Raw genomic sequence first — 22903 nt, forward strand, 5'->3', positions numbered from 1 at the left:
AATACAAAAACACAAGTAAATCTGATCTACAGCAAAATGTAAACCCTAACTTAACACTTAAACACTAAACAATTAACCAAACATCAAATAAATACAAATTAAGCTTCAACTATGAAATGAAAATGCTAGATTACTTGCTAAAACGTAACAAACATTAAAAGAAATCTGTCTAAGCTATAAAACAGTAAGAAAAAGAACTAAAATGAAATAAAAAGGTAAACCAATCCATTCTCACAACCAATCTCATCAAACTTCACACTCAAGCTGTCACACAAGAGGTCGAAATCGAAACCACCCAATTTCGGACCTCAGTGGAGCATCTCAGCTGTGTCTCAGTTCCAGGTATACTCAGCAACGCCGACAGACCACCCCCGACGAGCTAAGAACAAGCCAAAAACCCATAAATGCCGAAAATGATGGAAATCTACATCCCGGAGCTCTCTGGATCTGAAGTGAAAATGTGGACTGCGGATGAGCGTCGGATGAAGCTCAATAACGTCGGCGGACCACCTCCAAGCGTTACTGAATGGAATCGGAGCGCAGATTTGGAAGACCACCTCCAAATCTGGCGAAAACAGAGAAGTCGCCGTGAGCAGATTTCCGCTAGAGAGAACATTCTCCGATGGCTCAAGATGATCGGGATGACACCGCCGAGAAGTTCTCCAGCGAGATTGAAGTTCGAGAAATTGATCGGAGAAGGAATGGGGCCGAAATCCGATAGATGCCGGCGTGCCGCGCCGCGAGACAAAGAACAGTGCAGGGGATCGACCAAGAAGCTGGGTACTGTAGCTTCTCATTTAAATCGGATCTGGATCTGGAATGGACGGTTGAGATGATTCCGGGCTAAATCAACGGTGAAAAGTCATCCAAAATCTGATCTGAAGGTACTGATGTTGATCTAGGGTCTGGATCTACCCTCCCGTAGGTCGGATCGATCAGATCATCACTGGATGGCCCAGATCGGCCCAGTCTTCATTGAATGGCCCAGATTAATTCGGCTTGATCAATGGCTAGATGAACTCAGATCTGGATCAAAACTTCTGGGTCTTCATCAATGCCTTAGATCTGCTCCTCATTAGGTTGGATGGGTCAGATTCTCAACGGATGGTTCAGATCTCTCCTATTCTTGATGAACGGCCCAAATCAACCCAAAGCTTGATCTTCTCGTTTAAATTCCGATTTGAGCCCAATTTCGGTCCAAATAGATCCAAATCTAAGATCCTTTGATGCCTACAAAATAAGAATCGAATAGTAGCATCAAATAGCACAAAAATAAGATAATTTGCAATTAGTTCCAAAATAGATATAATGCACAAAATATTATGTAATCATGATTTAAACCTATAAAATCAACATCAAACCATGCATATATGAATCAAAATAATACAGTAAAATCTTGGTTATCAGTACGCTATGTTTGTGCCGCAGGGCTAGAAGCCCGACCTGTATCCTTGTCCATGTACCTTGTCCGGCCAGGCTAGAATCTCCTACTTGTATCCTTGATCAGCCAGTCCCAACCTCTACACTACGTCCTGTGCCATAGGGCCAGAAGCCAGACCTGTATCCTTGTCCATGTACCTTATACAGCAAGGCTAGGATCCCCGACCTGTATCCTTGATCAGCCAGTTTCGACTTGTACTGTACGTCTTGTGCCACAAGGCTAGAAGTCATACCTATATCCTTGGTTTGCACATCCCGACCTGTACGCTATGCCCTGTGTTCCGACCCGCTTCTGTCTGCTGTTATCCATGGCTTGTACGTTCAGACCTGTACGCCAAGTCTGTATTCCGACCTGCTTCTGTCTGCTGTTATCCATGGCTTGCATGTTCCGACCTGTATGCCAGGTCTGTATTCCAACCTGCCTCTTTCTGCTGTTATCCATACTCGTATGTTCCGACCTGTACGCCATGTCTGTATTCCGACCTGCTTCTGTCTGCTGTTATCCATGGCTTGCATGTTCTGACGACAGGTCTATATTCCGACCTGTACGCCAGGTCTATATTCCGACCTACCTCTTTTTGCTGTTATCCATGACTCGTATGTTCCGACCTGTACGCCAGGTCTGTATTCTGACCTGCTTCTGTCTGCTGTTATCCATGACTTGCATGTTCCGACCTGTACGCTAGGTCTGTATTCCGACCTGCCTCTTTCTATTATTATCCATGACTCGTATGTTCTGACCTGTACGCCAGGTCTGTATTCCGACCTGCTTCTGCCTGCTGTTATTCATGGCTTGCATGTTCCGACTTATACGTCAGGTCTGTATTCCGACCTGCCTCTTTATGATGTTATTCATGCCTCGTATGTCCCGACCTGTACTCCAGGTCTATACTGCGCCAGAGGCCTTTCCTTCCGCACCTTTATCTGGCCTGTGGGCCCTGCTCTTAATTGCCATCGAGGCATATCTTTTGACTGCCCCGTCAACTGAGACTTTGACCGTGGTCACGCAAGCTTGACTTCTGACCTCCACAGGGGCTAGACTTCTGACCAGCCCATGGGCTTGACCTTTGACCTCATCATCCGTCGAACCCCCTTCTCATGCCCCGAATCAATAATTTTTATAAACCTCTTCCCACAATCATAAATCCCAAAAATAACTTTATATTGAGTCTTACTAATTCACACATCATTATCTATATTTTCTATTTATTATCTTTATTTATATACTTATCATAAATATATATTTATAATATACATATTAATTAATGTATTAATAATATATATTAGTTTTATTTAAAAAATTTTAAAAATTTATTAATTTAATAATTAATATATAATAATTAACTCAAGTTTTAATTTGTTCACTTCATATATATGTAAATTCTTACCGCAGCACCCTTTGTCTTGTCACTTATTCTTTTTCTTCTTAAATTATTATAAATTCATCGTCCAATTTTGATGCTGGATTTTTTTATTTATAAAATTCACCTCAATTATAATGCTATTAGATTTACATGACCCAATGTCTTAGGTTTGTAAACCTGACATTGCAATTATTTTTAAATGAGTCTCCGTGAATATTTTTTAATTTATCTTAATAATTCATAAAAAAAATTTTATGAAACCAAATTAATCGCCTCCAAAATAATTTGGTTTGAAAAGCTCAATAGCCTTACCGCTTTCACGGCATGGTACAATGGTAAACTGTGAGAAATAAGAAAAATAAAATTAAAATTTTAAATGAAAAAAATATTTTTAAAGTTATTTTCAAGTATGAATTAACTATGTTCGAACTAACAAAAAAAACCAATCTACTTTAATTAAAATCAATGCACCACCAGACCAAAGAAATTTAATCCCTAAAATCTATCACACAAATCCAAAATAAACCCCCTCCGACATTAAATTCTCTCCGAACACTCGTCTCTATTTGAACGATTAAAATGTTCTTTTCTAAATATAGCAAACCCTACAGCCCTAAACTACCCTCTCACATTTCTAAATATAGCAAACCCTAGCTACCCTCTCCTACTATAAATTACCCCTTTCTACCCCCCTGCATTGATAAATAATATTCATCAAGCCTTCAATAAATACAACATGGCAATTAGACTCCTCCTCCACCTCCTCCCCTTCCTCCTCCTCCTCCACTCTCCGGCCGCCGCCCATAACATCACCCGCATCCTCGAGGACTTCCCCGACTTCTCCACCTTCAACAGCTTCCTCACCGAATCCACCGTTGCCAACGAGATCAACCGCCGGCAGACCATCACTGTCCTCGTCGTCGACAACTCCGCCGCCGGCGCGCTCTCCTTCCTCGACAGTGACACTCTTAAGAGTGTCCTTTCCATCCACGTCATCCTCGACTATTACGACAAAGTCAAGATCCACTCCCTCCGCCGTCAGTCCACCTTCTTCACCACCCTCTACCAGACCACCGGCGTCGCCGAAAACAACATGGGCTTCCTCAACTTCACCCGCCTCCCCGACGGCCGCCTCGCCTTCGGCCCCGGCGTCCACGGCGCGCCCCTCAGCGCCACCTACGTCAAGCAGGTTGCCACCAGGCCCTACAACATCTCGGTACTCCAGATCAGCGGCGCCGTCGTGCCGGCGGGCATCACCGAAGCACCGCTCGCGCCCTTCGGCCCCCCCATCAACGTCCAGCCGGAGATTCTCGTCCCGTCGCCGGCCCCTTTGGATGAGGACTCGGAAGCCAACTCGCCCGATGCCGACGCTCCCGCGCCCGATGCTGACGCGCCGGCGGCGGATTCGCCGGCGCCTGCTGCAGACTCGCCGGGGCTAGCTCCGGCCGGCGACTCGGATGCGCCGGCAACATCGGAAGACGACACCAAAGACGACGACGAGAAATCTTTGGCCGGTCGGGCCGCCAGCGTCGGCGCAGGGCTCATCGTGGTGACCGCCGGCGCGCTCTTGCTATAAATATAAACCTTGAATTTTTTTAAAATTGGTTTGGTGTGGCCATTGAACGACTGATTAATTTAACAAATGATTATTTTTTCATATTTAATTGATATTGGAGGAGGATAATTGGACAATTGATCTGGGTTTTGCCCATCAATGAATTTTCTCGGGCTTTTTGAAAAATTATGAGCACAGTACGTACATTTATATCATTTGATATTTTGAAATATATTTTATTTAAATGTTTATATTTAAGATTAACAGCATTACTTAGGATCGACTTGACATAAAATTTTAAAGGACAATTGATATTTTAGGAGTGATCATTAAAAGGGTCGAATCTGGATAAAGATTGAATAATTATCCTCTCATTTAATGATTAATTTTTATCTTATTATTTACTCTCGTGGCAATTGTGGGAGGGTCAGGATGACAGATTTCAATTTTTACAGAAATACAAGAAGTTTAATATAAATCTGACTGTGAGAGACACCTAAAATGAATATAATCATATTTTAGTATAAAAGTAAAAAAAATTCAATGCCATAGATTATGGATTCAACTCTTTGAAGTAAAGGTTCCCTTTGTCAAGCGATCAATATGTTTAGATTGGGACAACAGATGAAATGAGCAGGGATCTCAAATACTTGGGTACATGAAAAATCATATTGTTGAGAAGCATGGAATCATCACAAATATGTTATTTGTTGAATATGTTTTTAGATCACTTGTATTTTATAAGAAATAAAAACTCTATCATCCTCCTTTAATAGCCTCAAGTGCTTAGTTAGGCGAACTTGGTGAGGTCCTATGTTATCCTTGCTTAAATGGGGATTTAATTTGGAGTACAAAGGACTATATATGGTTTAGTTTCCCCACGGATCCCACCCAATCGAAGTCATTACTATGGTTCATGGTCATTGCAGTCACCAAATTAAAAAGAACCTCATTAATAAACATCAGATCCTTTCATAATTAATTTTGATAATGTGAGTGCAACGTTGTTAAGCAAAAGTAAACTTGAATTGTCATGACTGTAATGTTTAGTTCCATTCTCTATATTTGTGAATACTAATCGTATATCTCTTTGTAAAAATACAAATGATATATGTGTTGGTGTAATCGTTTTAAGGTTAAAGTTGGCCAGTTTTACTAAGTTCGGATTGACTTGAACTCGAGTTTCAATATTTGATCATGTACGAGAGAGAAATCAAGTAGGTCAAGAGAGGACCGGATACTTAACTTTGAAAGTCTTAATTAGAGGTTAGACAAATAGAAAGTTCTAGTTGGACTAGGCAATGAAAAATCTAATTGGGAACTAGGCAATGGAAGTCTTAACGAGGCTAGACACTGGAAGATCTAATCATAAACTAAGCAATGAATGTCCTAGCGGGGCTAGGCAATGAAACATTTTAACTGAATATTAGGCAACAGAAAATCTTAACTAGAAGTAAGGGAAAATCTTAACTGAGGTTAAGCAAGTGAGAAGTCTACCTAGTGACTAGTTTTAACTGGATGTAAACAAGGGAGAGTCTAATGGGAAGTTGGTGAGGAAAAAGTTTAAGTGGGTTAAAAGTTGATCGGACACATGACACAAGGTGAAAAAAAATCAAAGGTTGATAGAACACTTGGTAAAAAAAAAAATTCTGATAAGTTAAGGTTGACCGGATGTTGGGCAAAAGAACTCTAAATTTAGATTTCGGGTATTAAGGTTGGGCAATCGCTCAGGGTAATCGATTGGGTCAAGAAAATTGATTGAGAGTTGCTTTTACGAAGCTCAGAAGTGTGTTGAATTAATTAGATCAATCGATTTAGCATAGGTCAATCGATTAGACGATTTTCACAAGAGAACAGAAAGGCCTGGAATCGATTGAGGCAATCGATTCAGACTTCACCAATCAATTGAGCTAATCAATTGGGGCATTTTTCATGAGAGAATAAAAGATGTTGGAATCGATTAGTACAATCAATTCAGCGGGTTTTAATCAATTAGGTTAATCGATTGGAGTGTTCTCACTTATAACAGAAAGTTTCACAATAAATTGGAAGTTAGTAATAATTGGTATAACTCATTAATTGATTAGACAAGTAAAAAAGAACTATTCTACAAGTTTTGAAAGGGTCAAATTGACGTAATAATCGATTGAGGATAACGTCAATTAATTAGGTGATATTTTTCAGTTCAAAAGGAACTTTAAAAAAGAGGAGTTGGTGGACATTTGAACACGTCGGCTCTTGAGGTTTTGGCAATAAGTATTGTTGCACTTTTCAAGTATCAAGAGAGGCTAACCAAAGTAAGAAAAAGACAAAGCATAAGCAAGGTTTATTGTTGTAAAATTATTTTCAATTTCTTATGTAATTTATTTGTGTTTTCTTATTTTTATTCTCGTATTTGAGCTTATACAAGGTTTCTTCATCTCCGGAAAGGAGATTTTCATAGTGAAATTATGAGTGAGGAGTGAATCCTTGAATTAATATCTCAAGAAGATAAATACCATGTAAAATCTAAAAGGTTAACAATTAAAAATTTTGTTTTGAGTTTTCTGTTGTCATTCAAGGTGAAAGAAGTAACGCGAGTTATTCACCCTCTCTCTTTAGTTCATTCATCTCTTAACAATATCTAACGTTTGCAATATTCGAATTACTTGAGATGTTGGGCCGTCATATTAAGACATATACGTGCTTTCCATATTTACTTGATGATGAATATGTGAGGCCGAACTGTGTCTTCGGGATTAAACGAATAGAAAGAATTGGATAGCTTGATTAATAAATACAAAATAAACAAAAAGAGGATTCAAATGACATGCACGTATAAATGAAAAATGATCTTAAAGGTTGAGTAAATCCAACTATAAAAGTGCTAAATTTCAAATTCATTTCCAAAATTGAACTGGTGCGTTGTTTCATTTTAAATATATAAAAAATGAAAATAATACATCCATACATATGTTGAATTGTTGCTCATATTTGACTTTGTGGTACTTCAAAACCGCCCCAAATTGAAACCTTTTTCCTTTTCTTTCTCTTCAAACCAATCAAAGCCAAGCTTGGAGAAGGGTAGCACCCATGGCGACCCCAATCATGGTACACATTCCCACTCCCTTGCTGGGAGAACCAGAGGCATGATCCCCGACCGGACCAGGAGCCTCCGCCGACGAGGGAGTCGATGCGATGCTTGTCACCGGCACGTCCGCCACCGGCCCTTCTGCGTTAGTCCCCATCCGATCCTCATTCCTGGGAGCAGCGGCGGGGGTCTTCTTGGGCGCGCCGGCGGGGGCCGCTCCCTTGTTCGCGGGGGAAGGTGCAGTGGGACCACTCTTGGGGGCGCCTGAAGGAGCGGCGGAGATGCTGTTACTCTTTGGCGCCTCTGCGGCCGTTGGAGAAGAGGAGGTAGCGCTGCTCTTTGGAGCTTCAGCGGCCGTGGGAGGAGTGGAGATGCTGCTGCTCTTTGGAGCCTCTGAGGCTGTTGGAGAAGAAGCGGTGGTGCTACTCCGAGGAGCCTCAGAGGCTGCTGTTGGAGCATTGGAGAGGCTGTTCTTTGGTGTCTCTGCGGCCGCCGGACCAGAGGAGCTGCTACTGCTCTTTGGAGCCAAGGAGCTGCCACTGACTGGAGCTGATGCTGTTGGAGCTTGGGATGTTGCAGTGCTAGCGCTGCTCTTAGGAGCTTCTGAGGAAACAGAGGAACTGATCTCGGGAGCCTCTGAAGAAGCAGAGGAGCTGCTCTCTGGAGCATCTGAAGAAGCACCACCACTGCTCTTCGGAGCTTCTGAAGCAACAGAGGAACTGCTCTTCGGAGCTTCTGAAGCAACAGAGGAACTGCTCTTCGGAGCTTCTGAAGCAACAGAGCTACTTCTCTTGGGGGCCTCTGAAGAAACAGAGGAACTACTCTGTGGAGCCTCTGAAGAAACAGAGCCACTGCTGCTCTTTGGAGCCTCTGATGAAACAGAGCCGCTGCTGCTCTTTGGAGCCTCCGCTGCCACCGGAGCAATGGATCCACTGCTCTTCGCTCCGTCAGATGTTGTCGGAGCAGTGGAGCTGCTGCTGCTCTTCCGTGCCTCTGCAGAAGTGGGAGCCTCTGTGGCTGTCGAAGTTGCAGAGCTACCGCCACTCTTCGGCGCCTCTGCCGCAGTGGGAGCCGCTGCCTTTTCACCAGAGGTAGCGGTGCTGCTTCCACTTGACGCTCCCGTCGCCGGAGCGGCGGCAGAGCTAACCTTCTGTGCCTCCGCGGAGGCAACAGGTGGGGCGGAGCCATCGGGAGTTGTCGCTGCTGGTGGAGCGTTGGTCGAAGAGGCAGCACCGCTGGCATCACCTGTCCCCATAATGGCCTTGCTCACTTCGAGGACCGATAGATTATAAGGCCTCGCCCCGACGACCTTGGTCAGGCTGCAATCCTGCGGAGCCCCGGCGACGTCCACGCCGAAGACCATCTTCTGTCCGGCCAACTCGTTGTACTTCAAGTCGCCCCCCAGGGAGGGGATAATGCCAGACTTATTGAAGTTGCGGTCCAAGACGTAGGGGTCGTAGTAGTCGAGCAGGACGTGGAAGGAGACGGCCTTCCTGAGGCTGTCGCCGGAGAGGGAGGAGAAGGCCGACACGGCCTTGTTGTCGAGGACGAGGACGGTGACGGTCTGACGGCCATTGATGACGTCGACGAGCTTCAAGTCGGTCAAGTACTTGGTGAAGGTGGTGTAGTCGGTGTAGGGTTGCAGGATCTCCATGACGTCGAAGGCAACGGCGGAGGAGAGGAGGAGGAGGAAGGGGAGCCAGAGGCGGAGAAGCGGGGAGTGTCCGGCGGCCATTCTGAAATGGCCTTATTTAAATAAAATAAAATATATAATTTTCGACGCTTCGAAGCTAATGGAGATATTCGCTTCCGACGAAAGGAAGAAGGATCCAGTCGGAATATATAGGGGAGTCTCTTTTACAACCGTGGGATCGAGAGTGAAGTCAATCGTCACCATCCATATAGCGACTTTCATGGAGAGTTCCTCTCTGAAAATCATGTTCGCCCTTACAAATCGCTGTGGTCAGCCGCGCACTTAGCAGTTTCTATAAATAGTTATTCTCTAGCAATATTTTGAACAAAAGTTAGACCACATTTGAACCGTTGGAACGGCTCAATCCAATACAAGTATTTGTATATACCTCTTTTAAGGCATCAAATAATATTACAATCAACGCAGATGGTATTATAATATCCATAGTCAACGAATATATTTTATAAAATAAAATATAACTAATGAGTATTAATATTAAATAGATATAAAGTGTGTTAATTAAAAATAAGTGTTGATTTAATAATTATGTGACATATTTTAATTTTTTTTAAATGTAACATATATTAACGTCTAAATTAATAAAAGGATATCAATATTAGGGATAATATATGAGTATTATAACACTTAAATGGTGTTACAAACTAATATAGATGAGTGTTATAATATTCACATATTAATAATATTCAATTCTTAATTTGAACACTGTTAATGAATATATTTTATATATATTTTTAAAAAAACTAAAAGATAAATTTTAAATATAAAGAATAAAAATAAATAAATAAATGGTAAGATCTACATATAATTAAAATGAATGAGTATGTTAATATAGAAAAAAGCTAAGTGATCTACTATTTGAAGATGTGTGACATATATAATATATTAACGTTCGGATGCCCTCACTTAAACACATATTTTACCAATTACCATGTTCAAACACAAACGTTTTGAATTTCACAAATTAATATTTTTTTTAAAAAAAAGGAATAAATGAAATTAGGAATCTCCATGTTCATTTAAGTAGATAAAATATGATGAGTTTTATTTAATTCGATATAATATTAGATCATAAATTGAATTGACTGAATTAGAGAGAAAAAACATCTATCTTTAAAATTAATTGGGCAAATTCGAACATCTAAATTATTAAAAAAAATATAATATTAAAGCTATGATAATTTATTTATACACTCATAATAGTTTTCAAGACTAAGCGAGTGTTTGGTTTATGTGTTTTTTATTTTTATTTTCTGAAAAATACATATTTTTTAGAAAACAGTGTTTTGATTTAATTTTTTACATCTGTTTTTTTTAATAAAAGAGAGTATTTTTTTAAAAAGAGAAAAAATACGTATTTAGAAAATGAAAATAAAAAAATACGCTCTCTAAATTTTACCAAAAAATGAGAGGAATTTCACATCCAAAAATTAAGGGGAAAACAAAATTTTCTCTTATCCTAGAAGGAAGGATGATATATAATATCCTTAGCAATTGATTTTTTTTTTTTAAATAATTTAGGTCCAAGCTTCACCAATTAATTCTGAAAGTAGACGGTCTTCCCTCATATTGGCTTATTATATATATCTAAAACTCAGGTGATTAAATAATTGGAATGACTATGGATTTGATAGTAAAATGGAATTGAAATGAGAATGGAAATGAAACCGACCTAATTATATGAATTTATTTATTCCTATAAATCTGAAAATCATTCCCAAATTATTATTCACAAACTCACAATTCAAATACTATATTCTACTATTATTTCATTCTCTCATTCTCAAATCCATTAACCAAACAACCCCTCAACTTATGCACACTAAAAAAAAAATTTACAACCTTCCTTTTAATTCATCTATCAAGTAAATTCTAAATTACACTTAAAAAGTCACTTCCAAAATATCCTTAACAAATTGTATTTATTTAGATATTTATGATTGTCTATATTATAATTTTTATTAACTATTTACATATTTCACACCATGGAAGATGTATCATTTTTGAATTTATAAGCATGTGATTTAAGATGGTGAATTCCACCCAGTGATTTGAGATATTAAATTCTATAGAGTGGTGCTAAAATATAATCGACGATGTCATGAGACAATTATTTGAGTTACATACATAAAATTAAAAAAAAAACAAAACAAATCAATTAGATAACGTTAAATCTGGGAAGACCGGTCCAATCCCACGAGGTCCAACCTCACGAAAACTTCTCATCAGCCACAAGGGGAGGAGAAAAAAAATGTTAGGCATCATCTGCCAATGCAACCTTTCTCGAGGTTATCAAGCTAAACCACAATAAGAGCTACAAGAATGTCCAAGTTAGAGATGAAAAGCATGAACAATCAAGAACAACCTTCACAAGACAGTACTGTTTCTGAGGCAAATGAAATATGACTGGGCAATGAGAACCCGTTCACAGGTCAAGTGGAAAACAAGTAATGTGGTTTAGCTGTGCCAAATTGACATAGAAAAAAAATCAGTTTTGAACATGGGTAGATCAATCATACTACCCTAGAAAAGCTTCAAGCCATTGACAGCCGAAAGAACTGAAGGCCGAATTGGGGAAGGAAGAGGATCAATTCTGATTTGTGCAGGTTAAAGAAAGAAAGAAAAGGAGCATAAACTAAGCCAAATCGGCACAGAAAAAGCAGTTTTGAAGAGCTAGTAGATGAATCGCATTGACCTAAAAAACATCAAGTTTTGAAGGCAAAAGAAATGAAGGCGAGAGGGGAAAGAAGAGGAGCAATTACCTCTCCGCTGCCTTTGCAGTAATCGCTCCAGGCGCACTGGTATCTCGATTGGGACAAGCCGATCAATCAGCTAAGCGTTCGTGCAAGCTCGAATTCGCTGCCAATTAAAGAAAAATGAGGGGGGAAATAGATCGCAGAAGATGCCGTTTGGGACTTTGGCGAAGGCAGCCTATAAAAACCCTAGCAAAGATACCGAAGACGCCGGCTGCGGATAAAGAGGAGGAGGAGGCTTCCTCTCCGGCGGTACTTCTCATATCACGGGTCTTCGGAGGGTGAAGCGGCCGTCCTCCCACATCGCCATCGGAAGAGGCCGCGACCAGATTTGGAAAGCTTAAGTAAATTACAGAATTGACCTCCACGTGAGAGGAGGGTAGTTTCGTAAATTGGGGCTTTCCCGTTTAAATATAATTATAGTTAATTTAAATTTGGAAATATTTTTTTTTCTTAAGATCCGCTACCTTAACCCATAGGTTCATATTTTTTATTTTCCATTTGTTAAGGATGTTTTGAATAAAATACTTTGCAAATTAATACAACAAATATTAATTAATTAAATATTATCAAAGATACACAATCAATCAAGCATGATTTACATTGATCATTTCAGATGATTTTTCCGTTGACGGACACATACATTTTTTGTTAATTACTTGCGATTCATCTCGGTCTCTTTTACAAACGTTCCTGGTCTGTCCCTGTGCCTAAACAAGGGCACACCCAGCTCATAATGCTTTTCTTCTTGTGTTGGTCCTGCCGCCGGTGCCCCCGCCGGCGCTCCCGCTGGTGCTGCCATCGGTGCCGCTGCCATTGTTTTCACAGCTGATGGACTCAGAATGAGGCCAGACACGAGAAAGAGGACGATCATAATAAAAGACTTAGCCATTATTGTACGTGTGAGGGTATACATTACCTGAAAGATAGAGTCATATAGAGGATCCATTACAAGAAAAAGGTTGATTAGACGAAAATTTCGGTCCCTAATGCGTCTAACTTTCTATCTTTTCTATATATGGACAACAAGGTGTGTGGATATAAATTTATTGCAAGTTCAAATGTTTGGAGAAGACAAGCCACGAAAGTTTTGGCAATTAATCCTTAACAATGGAGCCACGTAATACTTTTTAATTTAGTTTGATATATAAATGAATGAGTAACTAGTTATATAACTTTTATGTATATTTGAGATTAAAATAAAATAAATTACTTTAAATTTTTGTGTACATAAAAATTGTAAGGCATTTTTTTAAGGCATAATTTGAAAATTTTGATATTTTGCATTGTTGCCGGAGCTATTCGCGGCCAGCCATCTGTTGGTCCAATTGAGTCGAACCGGCGGTTCGAACCGGACCCAATTTATCCAACCTTTCCTCCCTCCCCGCTCCACCCACGATTTCAAGTTTGAATCACCACCGCCACGGCCGCGTCCGCCACGCGCCACCATAAATACCTCCTCATCGATCCACATATATCGTCTCCTCCCTCGCCCATTGGCTCCCTGAGCTCCTTCACGCGCTCACAATGGCGTCGTCGGCACTGATCAGAATTATCTCCTTGGCGACTTGCTCCGTGGTGCTGGTCGTCGCCGCTGCCGGCAACTTCTACGAGGACGTCGACATCACTTGGGGCGACGGACGCGGCCAGATCCTCCGCCACGGCCGCCTCATCACCCTCTCCCTCGATAAGTACTCCGGCTCCGGCTTCCAGTCGAAGAACTACTACCTCTTCGGCCGCATGGACATGCAGATCAGGCTCATCTCCGGCGACTCCGCCGGCACTGTCACCACCTTCTACGTACAATTACGATTCGCTTCGCCTCGTATATATAGTTCAGAATATTATATTCAATTCAAATAAATCGATCCATTACCATTTCATTTTGTAGCTGTCGTCGGACACACAGAATACAGAGCAAACGAGCACACACGACGAGATCGACTTCGAGTTCCTCGGCAATGCCAGTGGATCCCCTTACACTCTCCAGACCAACATCTACACGCAGGGGATGGGCAACAGGGAGATGCAGTTCGAGCTCTGGTTCGATCCCACCAAGCACTTCCACACCTACTCCATCCTTTGGAACCCTAAACACATCATGTGAGACGACATTCATATATCTACAGATTATTTCTCGCCAAGATTTGATTTTGACGGATCGAACACGAGAATGGAGGCTGAGGAGTTTGGATTTTCTCACCAAGATTTGATTTTGATGCATCGTTTCAGCTTTCTCGTGGATGGGACTCCCATAAGGGACTTCAGGAACATGGAGTCCAAGGGCGTGGCCTTTCCCGACCAAAAGCCCATGAGGGTTTACTCCACCCTGTGGGACGGCGAGGACTGGGCGACCATGGGCGGCCGAGTGAAGACCGACTGGAGCAAGGAACCGTTCGTGGCGTCGTACCGGAACTTCACCGTGGACGCGTGCGTCGTCGTCGACGATGCGGATTCGCATTCGGGCTGCAATTCGAGCAATTTCGGGTGGTGGAACCAAGAGCTGGACTCAGAGAGCTGGAGGAAGATGAGGCGGGTGCAGAGGGGACACATGATATACAACTACTGTGACGATGCGAGCCGATTTCCTCAGGGACTCCCGCCGGAGTGTTGAGGGGGGTGGAGAGATCGATAGAGATCTTCTAATCAATTTTTTTATTTGTTCGTCGTGTGTGTTCATCTGAGGATGTGTTACACGTACATCGCATTGCATTGCTGATGATGAATGGCGACGGATGAAAATTGAGCAAAGTTCATATATATATATATATATATATATAATTTAGAAAACCCAAAATTATTATTATTAGAGAAACTCTGGTTTCTCATGGGACGAAGGAGATGCCGAAGACAACACCGCCGACAATCACGATCGCCGGCGGCATGGTGTCATCAGTGCACGAAGTGTAACAAGGGCGTTCCGCTCATCAATCAACGATCAATGCGCTGTGTGAGGGCCTGAAAAGCTCCTCTAGCCTTACCCGAACGCCCAGCACCAGCAGGCTGGTGTTCATCCTATGAGAGCTCGAACTCAAGGAGCTTCAATGCCCTCCACTCTTAGAAATTCTTCCTCCTTTTAAAGTTTTCATGGAAATTTCTCAATTTTTTATTTTTAGTCGGGTATCCCGTTCTTACGAGCAGACTAACCTCGAGATGGATAATCCAGTCCTACATTCCACCCGCTCTTGACATGGCGACCCGACATCACCGGTAGTTCATAAATATGTCATATGTGAAAATTGAACCTAATTGTTTAGGAATGCATCATGTCTCTTACACCAAATCAAGTTCTGGACTAACACGGACGAAGTAAATCACAGGCGGTTACTAACCTTTAGAATAGTGACTAACACATAAGAGAGGTATTTATCTTGACTTTGTCGAGATTTGAAATACTTCATGCGCTAGCCACTAGACCATCCCGAAGGATCTAGAGTCTGATGATGACAAAAGGCGAATATGCTTGTCCCAGCGCCCCTGCCAACACGCCCCAGGGCCAACACAGAAGAGGTAAATCATGATGGCTACTAGCTTTTGTGATCCTGTCCGAAAGCTGAATCAACGGACGCTGGGCACGTGGTGCTCTCCAAGCTGCTGACGTAGATCTTCGGTTGATCGCAAGGTGCTCCGGCGAACCTGCACAGAAGTCAAGCCGGGAAGGAGTTCCCTGCGACGACCCTCCGACGTTCAAGTTAGGCAGGCGAAAAGCAAGAAGGTGGCTTTCAAGATCAGAGATTTTTCATCATACCTCCGGTGAAGTCTAAGGACTCTTATATAGAGCTATGGGAGCTTAGTGCACATAAACCGAGGTGTACACGTGTCATATACCGTGCCGCAGCATGGACTTGTCAGAAGAGCATGTCTGACGTCATACTGCTACAGTCTGAGCGTCTCCGTGATGGGACAACAGAACCCTTTGTCGTACGATACTGAGTATGACCTGGTCCTCAAACGTGCCTGTTGTCAGCAACAGGGGTTACTAAGATGACATACCCGCTGTCCCATACTTTTTACCTTCCGCTTCCCGGATCGGTCATCAAACCGCTCGACCAAACTATTCGCCTTTGGTCCGGCGTTGATGGTTGTCCGTCCGGGATGGTTTAGAGTCGTCGTCCGCTCGGCTCTCATAGCCTGACACCCTGGCCGAGCGGGCAGCCACTCAGCCTTTACTCCTGATTTGCAATGCGGCCGAGCGGACTATCTGCTCGGCCATATGCTCTTTTTCCCTTCATTGGAAATTTGGGCTCACGGCCAGATGGTTGTTTTCTCGGATGAAGATCATTGCCTAGTATTCGGCCTGTCCCACCCGTTCATCGAGTCCATGGGGTTGACCTCCCTTTGACTGTTGACCTCCACGTATCGTTGACCTTGCCCTCATGAGGGCCCCCCGACCTTATCACCGGATCACTTGCCTCCCCTTTAAGTCCAGTCGAAAGAGGCGTCAAAGTCGGACTGACTGGACTGCCGGTCTGACTGAGTGACGGCCACTATGCTGGGCCTGGGAAGGTTCCTCCGCTCGTCTTACCTTCTTCTTCATGCCCGTTCGGCGCTATCATGCTGACGCTTTCAGTATCCCCTCGGAATTCATGCCGAATCTTCTCCATTAACGCCAAGCACGAGCGCTGCGCGCGGTAAGGGGCGTTCATTAAATGCGCCCTATGTTCTGCTGACACGTGGCGCTCCCGCTGTTGTCAGCGTACGGCGATGGCGTTACCTACGATGGGACAGCTGCCGTTTGAAATGAACGGCCCGATAACAGCTTCGTTTTTTGCGACCTGGATCTGACGGCTGAGGCTATTCGGGGCCAACACTATAAAGCTCTCGATTTCTTCTCTCCGCCGCACTTCTGCTCCTTAGCGCTCCGAAGCCTTGTTGCTCTTTCTGCTTCGGCGACTTCATCTTTCGGCTCTTCAGTGACTTCACAGCCTCCTTCTACGATCATCCTTTCGCTAGTAAGCCTCCCTCACCCTTCATTCCATCATTCTCTTGCACTTTTCCTTAGCTATCCTTTCCATATTATCACCATATTTCATCGCTCGCTCTCTTGTTTCCTTTCCACCTTGCATTTCTTCCTTACTTTCGACCATGGCTAGCACTTCTCAACCGACCGCCAACGCTCCTGGTCTTTGGTACATGACCATGGAGAGCCGGTTTGACGAGGAGGACGCCCTGCGCCTCGCTCGGACATATGAACTCCCTGCTGACCACCATATAGTATTAGCCACCCCCACCGACCGGCCTCATGGTCCGCCGCCCAACACCGTTCTCTTTTTCCGAGATCAATATTTGGCCGGGCTGCGCTTTCCTCCGCACCGGCTCCTCGTACAAGTGTGCAATTATTTCCGCATCCCGCTCGGCCAACTAGTTCCGAACTCCATTAGGCTGCTGAGCGGGTTGGTAATTCTTTTTAAACTGAACGATATCCCACTGGACCCCCAAGTTTTCCACCACTTCTACTATCCGAAACAATCCGAGTGGGGCACTTTCATTTTCCAATCTAGGATAGGTTTTATTCTTTTCGATAACATGCCAAGCTCCAACAAGACTGGAAGGAACATTTCTTCTACTTGCGTTTTCCTGCGCTACCGGCTTTCCGTACCAAATGGCAGACGGCGGTACCAACACAACCGGAGCTCGGCAAGTTTAAGAGCGATCCGACCTATCTTCATGCAGCCAATCGGCTGGTCGGCCAGCGCTACCATATCGATAAGCTGCTCCTTCCGGGAGTGCTATATATATTTGGCTTGTCCCCTGTCCAAGCCGACCTGCCTTGCAGCATGAGTAAGCATTCTTCTCGGTCTTTTTCCTTAGTTCTAACTGATTTATTCTTCGTTTCTGCAGCTGAAGTCATGTGGCGCGCAAAGGCTACTGAGCGACTTAAGTTGAGAGCTGCTGAGATTAAGGCGGCGAAGAATAAGGAGGTCGTCGAACGAGGGTTGGTCTTGACGGACTCGGCACCTGGAGGGGATGAGGGGACTCAGATTGCCCCTGAAGCCCTAACTGCTTTTGCCTCTCTCGACGAGGTAGGGGGTGATATCGCATCCTCTGCTCAAGCCGAAGTAGAGGGCCGCTTGGTGGACGAGGCTCCTCTAGCGACTCGGAAACGCAGACGGCAAGAGCAAGCCTCTCAGCCGACCCATCCGATGAGCAGCGTTCCGAGCGGGGTGATGATGCTCCCGTGATCTCCGGGGCGGTTTCCACAGAGAGCACCCCTACGCCGCTCGGCTCTCCCCGGGCTACCTCCGAGGTGCCGCCTACTATTCCTCCTCGGACCCTGCGTCACCTTAGGCGATTGGGCGACCGTCCCTCCGCAATTGGCGAGTCGTCTGGCACAGCAGCTACCCCTCAAGATGATCCGAGCGGCCCGCGGGTGATAAAAACTGTTATGCGATTTTCGTCGGAGGAATATTTATTGGCTGCTGATCGGCCAATGGTTCCCGAATAGCAAATCACTCTCACAGGTCCCCTCGCCAAAGCCTGGGAGGACGCCCGGCTCCGCATCGCTCTTATGACCCCCAGCCAACTAGGCGACAGCAATTTGCAGCAGGCGACTGGGGTATATCCTTTGTCTTGTTGGTTAATTTAGTTTAGCTTTTAACTTAATCACATTCGTTCACAGAACTGGGTGGAGTAGATCACCATCAGCAACCGCCTAGCCGAGCTGGAGGACGAGCTGAAAAAGCTCAAAACCTCGGGGGAAAGCAGAGAGTCTACGGCTGCTTTGGAGAAAGCCAAGAAGCTCTTGGAAGCCGAACGGAATAGATCTTCTGACTTGGCGAGTGAAGTGGCTCGGCTCGAGGTTCTGGTTAAGCAGCGCGATAAGGAAATAAAGCTCGCGACCAGACGGAAGCTCAAGGCCATCGACGATATGGACTTGATGAAGGTGGAAAATCGGGGGCTGGAACAACGCGTGAAGGACTTGGACGGCCTACTGACCACCAAACGGGAGAGCCGCTCGGCTGAACAAGCCAAATCTAAAGGGGATTTGAAAGATCTCCAGGCTGCTCTTGACGCTTCCCGAGCCACCCTCAAAGAATATTGAGATGAGGAGCCCGGCCGGTCGGCTGAAGTGCGAAAAGCTTTCGTCCGCTCGGACGAATTTGGTGAAAAGTTCAGCGACAAGCTGTCTCTAACTTTTGAAGAGGCTATCAAAGTGGCGGTTGATTATTTCAACACTAAAGGCCACCTACCAGCCGAGCTGTCCGTCCCCCCCGAAGATCTGGCTGCCATGATGGGATCTATCCCTGACGCCCTTTTTAATTTCGATGAGTGAGGAGTATTTAAACCATTTTTTGTACGCCCGTCGTTTGGCGTGAACACCTTTATTATTACTCTTTTGTCTGGTCATCGTTCGGCATGAATGAACTCTGTTTTTGCTTGTTATTTGCTTGCTAGACCGATATTCATCCTTAGCCTTCGTTCCGATCATAATAATTTGTTCACAAGTATTCTTTATAAGGGAGCTGCTCGGCCGTACGACGACGTTACTCTTGCCTTAATAGTAGGACCGGTTATGGATCGGTGCCTACGACCGGGTCGTACCATGCGAACAGCTATCCGTCCGGAGGCTTTTTAAATGGCGGCTCATCGCTCGAATTTTAACGTCGGGGCTAGACGGTCTTCCGGCAGGCGGGTTTATAGACGCCGGTTCGTCTCTCGATGTTTAACGTCAGAGCTCGACGGTCTTCCGGCCGGCGGGTTTATAGACGCTGGTTCGTCTCTCGATTTTTAATGTCGGAGCTCGACAGTCTTCCGGTCGGCGGGTTTATAGACGCTGGTTCGTCTCTCAATTTTTAACGTCGGAGCTCGACGGTCTTCCGGCCGGCGGGTTTATAGACGCCGGTTCTGTTGGTTGCTACTCGGAAAACCTAGAGGTTCCACTGTACAAAAATTTTGTACAAAGGTCTGAACCTTTTCCTAGCTACCATGTGTTCTTTTAAATTAAATTTTGGATCGCCTGCGGAACTTAACACGTTTGATCCAAAACTTAATCTATTTGTTCTTTTAGGTTTTGACTTGGATCTCCTGCGGAACTTTACACGTTTGATTCAAATCACCTAAGTTATTAATTCCATTAAATATTAATTTTCATAATTGGTTCCCAGTACTGACGTGGCGAGACACATGACCTTCTTGGATATGGGAACAACCACCACCGACTAGACAAAACCTTTTAAGGAAAGCTAATATTTAATTTCCTAAAATAACTTTAGGTTAACCGAAAAGGACAATCAAATCATAAGGAAAAGAAAAAACAAAAGAGCACAACATCGAAAAACATATTCGAAATACTAGAATCGTAAGCCTTTTGTATTTGGTATTATTTCCAAAAATAAGTAGTATGATGCGGAAAGAAAAATTACTAGTTATACCTTTTAGAAAACCTCTTGATCTTCTACCGTATTCCTCTTCTAACCTCGGACGTTGTGTGGGCAACGATCTTCCGAGATGAGAACCACCAAGCACCTTCTTCTTCCTTACAAGTTTCGGCCATCAAAACTTCTCATAAGATGAAGAGGTTCGACCACCACCACCATGCTCCAAGGGATGCTAGAAAAGAGGCTTCTTTTCTCTCCTTCTTCTCCTTCTTAGATCCGGCCACCAAAGCTATCTCCACCATGAGAAGGTTTCGGCCACACAAAGGAGAGGAGAGGAAAGAAAGGGCCGGCCACACCCAAGGAGAAAAGAGAGGAAAAATAGAATAGAGTTATTCACCATGAAGCCTCCTCTACCCCCTCTTTTATAATCCTTGGTCTTGGCAAATAAAGAAAATTTAATAAAAACTTCCTTAATTCTTTTGCCATTGAAAAAGAAAATTTATTTAATTAAAAATAATTTTCTTCTCATCAATTCATATGGCCGGCCATATTAAAGCTACAAACAAGGAGAATTTTAATTAATTAAAACTTCCTAATTTGTCTCTAGAAATTTATAAAAAAAATTTCCAATAATTTTCATCCCTTCATGATTGGTTAATAAAAAGGAAATTTTATAAATTAAAATCTTTCTTTTAAACATGTGGATAAAAAGAAAGTTATCTCTAAAAATTAAAATCTCTTTTAATATACAAATAATGAAAGATATCAAATCTTTTCTTAATCTCTTGTAGAAACTTATAAAAGAGAATATTTAATTTTTAAACTCTCTTTTAAATCATGAACATGGTTAAAAAGGAAAGTTTTCTTAAAATTTAAAATCCACCTTTTAATCAACAAATAAGGAAAGATTTCAAATTTTAAACTCTCTTTTAAACATGTAGATGATTTACAAATAAGGAAAGTTTTTACCAAAAATTAAAACTATCCTTTTAATCTACAAATAAGGAAAGAGATTAATCTCTTCTCTTAATCTTTTGTAGAAAGCCATAAAAGGAAATTTTTTATTTTTTTTAACTTTCTTTTAAAATCATGATATCCACATAAGAAATAATTTTAATAAAAAACCTTTTTAATATTCTAGTGGCTGGCCACCTAAGCTTGGGACCCAAGCTTTGGCCGACCACCAACTTGGCTCATCCATTTGGTCTTGGCCGGCCCTAGCTTAGGTTCCAAGCTAGCTTGGTCGGCCCCATTGGATGGGTAAGAAGGTGGGTATGTGGTGGGTATAAATCTCTATATACAAGAGGCTACGATAGGGACCGAGATGAGGAATTGGTTTTGGTCTCCCGATGAAATTAAGCATCCCGTGTTCGCCCCGAACACACAACTTAATTTCATCAATAATAATTCATTCCACTAAAGAACTATTATTGAACTACCGCACCAATCCCAAATTATATTTTTGGCTCCTTCTTATTATGAGTGTGTTAGTCTCCATGTGTTTAAGATAACAAATGTCCACTAATTAAGTAAGTTACTGACAACTCACTTAATTAATATCTAGCTCCAAGAGTAGTACCACTCAACTTCATCGTCATGTCGGACTAAGTCCACCTGCAGAGTTTAACATGATAATCCTTATGAGCTCCTTTTGGGGACATTCTCAACCTAGATCACTAGGACACAGTTTCCTTCTATAATCAACAACACACACTATAAGTGATATCATTTCCCAATTTATCAGGCTTATTGATTTATCGAACTAAATCTCACCCATTGATAAATTAAAGAAATAAATATCAAATATATGTGCTTGTTATTATATTAGGATTAAGAGCACACACTTCCATAATAACTGAGGTCTTTGTTCCTTTATAAAGTCAGTATAAAAGAAACGACCTCTAATGGTCCTACTCAATACACTCTAAGTGTACTAGTGTAATTATATAGTTAAGATAAACTAATACCTGATTACACTACGACCTTTCAATGGTTTGTTCCTTCCCATTTTGGTCGTGAGCTACTGTTTATAATTTATAAGGTACTGATAACATGATCCTCTGTGTGTGACACCACACACCATGTTATCTACAATATAAATTAATTGAACAACTACATTTATCATAAATGTAGACATTTGACCAATGTGATTCTTATTTCTAGATAAATGTTTATACCAAAAGCTAGACTTTTAGTATACATCCTAGCAGGTTCGCCTCTCGATTTTTAACGTCGGAGCTCGACGGTCTTCCGACCGACGGGTTTATAGACGCTGGTTCGTCTTTCGATTTTTAACGTCGGAGCTCGACGGTTTTCCGGCCGGCGGGTTTATAGACACCGGTTCGTCTCTCGATTTTTAACGTCGAAGCTCGACGGTCTTCCGGCGGGCGGGTTTATAGACGCCGGTTCGTCTCTCGATTTTTAACGTTGGAGCTCGACGGTCTTCCGGTCGGCGGGTTTATAGACGCCGGTTCATCTCTCGATTTTTAACGTCGGAGCTCGACGGCCTTTAAGGCTAATTTTAACACTGCCGTTCGGCGAAGCTATTTGACATCCTTTTATCATTTCTGCTTCCTGCGTTACAAGGACATAGGTGACCAAAACATATATAAAATTACATCAGCGCACCTCTCACCCAGCTCGGTACGGCTGGAGATGATTCGCGCTCCAGGGTCGATCTAGCCGCTGTCCG

The 22903-nt window shown here is 43.0% G+C and overlaps 3 protein-coding genes across 3 annotated transcripts; 2 read left to right on the forward strand and 1 right to left on the reverse strand.

Annotated features, from left to right (window-relative positions):
- The first annotated feature begins 3540 nt into the window (after nt 1–3540).
- On the forward strand, nt 3541–4380 carry LOC122036903 (fasciclin-like arabinogalactan protein 3). Its single transcript, XM_042596337.1, has one exon. It carries the CDS (start codon nt 3541–3543, stop codon nt 4378–4380), a length of 840 nt encoding a protein of 279 aa, XP_042452271.1.
- Nucleotides 4381–7400: 3020 nt separating this feature from the next.
- On the reverse strand, nt 7401–9164 carry LOC122036904 (pneumococcal serine-rich repeat protein-like). The gene has a single exon (XM_042596338.1). It carries the CDS (start codon nt 9162–9164, stop codon nt 7401–7403), a length of 1764 nt encoding a protein of 587 aa, XP_042452272.1.
- Nucleotides 9165–13405: 4241 nt separating this feature from the next.
- On the forward strand, nt 13406–14507 carry LOC122036907 (probable xyloglucan endotransglucosylase/hydrolase protein 23). The gene is made up of 3 exons (XM_042596341.1): nt 13406–13693; nt 13785–13996; nt 14126–14507. Exons 1-3 carry the CDS (start codon nt 13421–13423, stop codon nt 14505–14507), a joined length of 867 nt encoding a protein of 288 aa, XP_042452275.1. The 5' UTR covers nt 13406–13420.
- The last annotated feature ends 8396 nt before the right edge of the window (nt 14508–22903 follow it).

This window comes from Zingiber officinale, unplaced genomic scaffold (genome assembly GCF_018446385.1).
Source record: "Zingiber officinale cultivar Zhangliang unplaced genomic scaffold, Zo_v1.1 ctg223, whole genome shotgun sequence".
Classification (NCBI taxonomy): domain Eukaryota; kingdom Viridiplantae; phylum Streptophyta; class Magnoliopsida; order Zingiberales; family Zingiberaceae; genus Zingiber; species Zingiber officinale.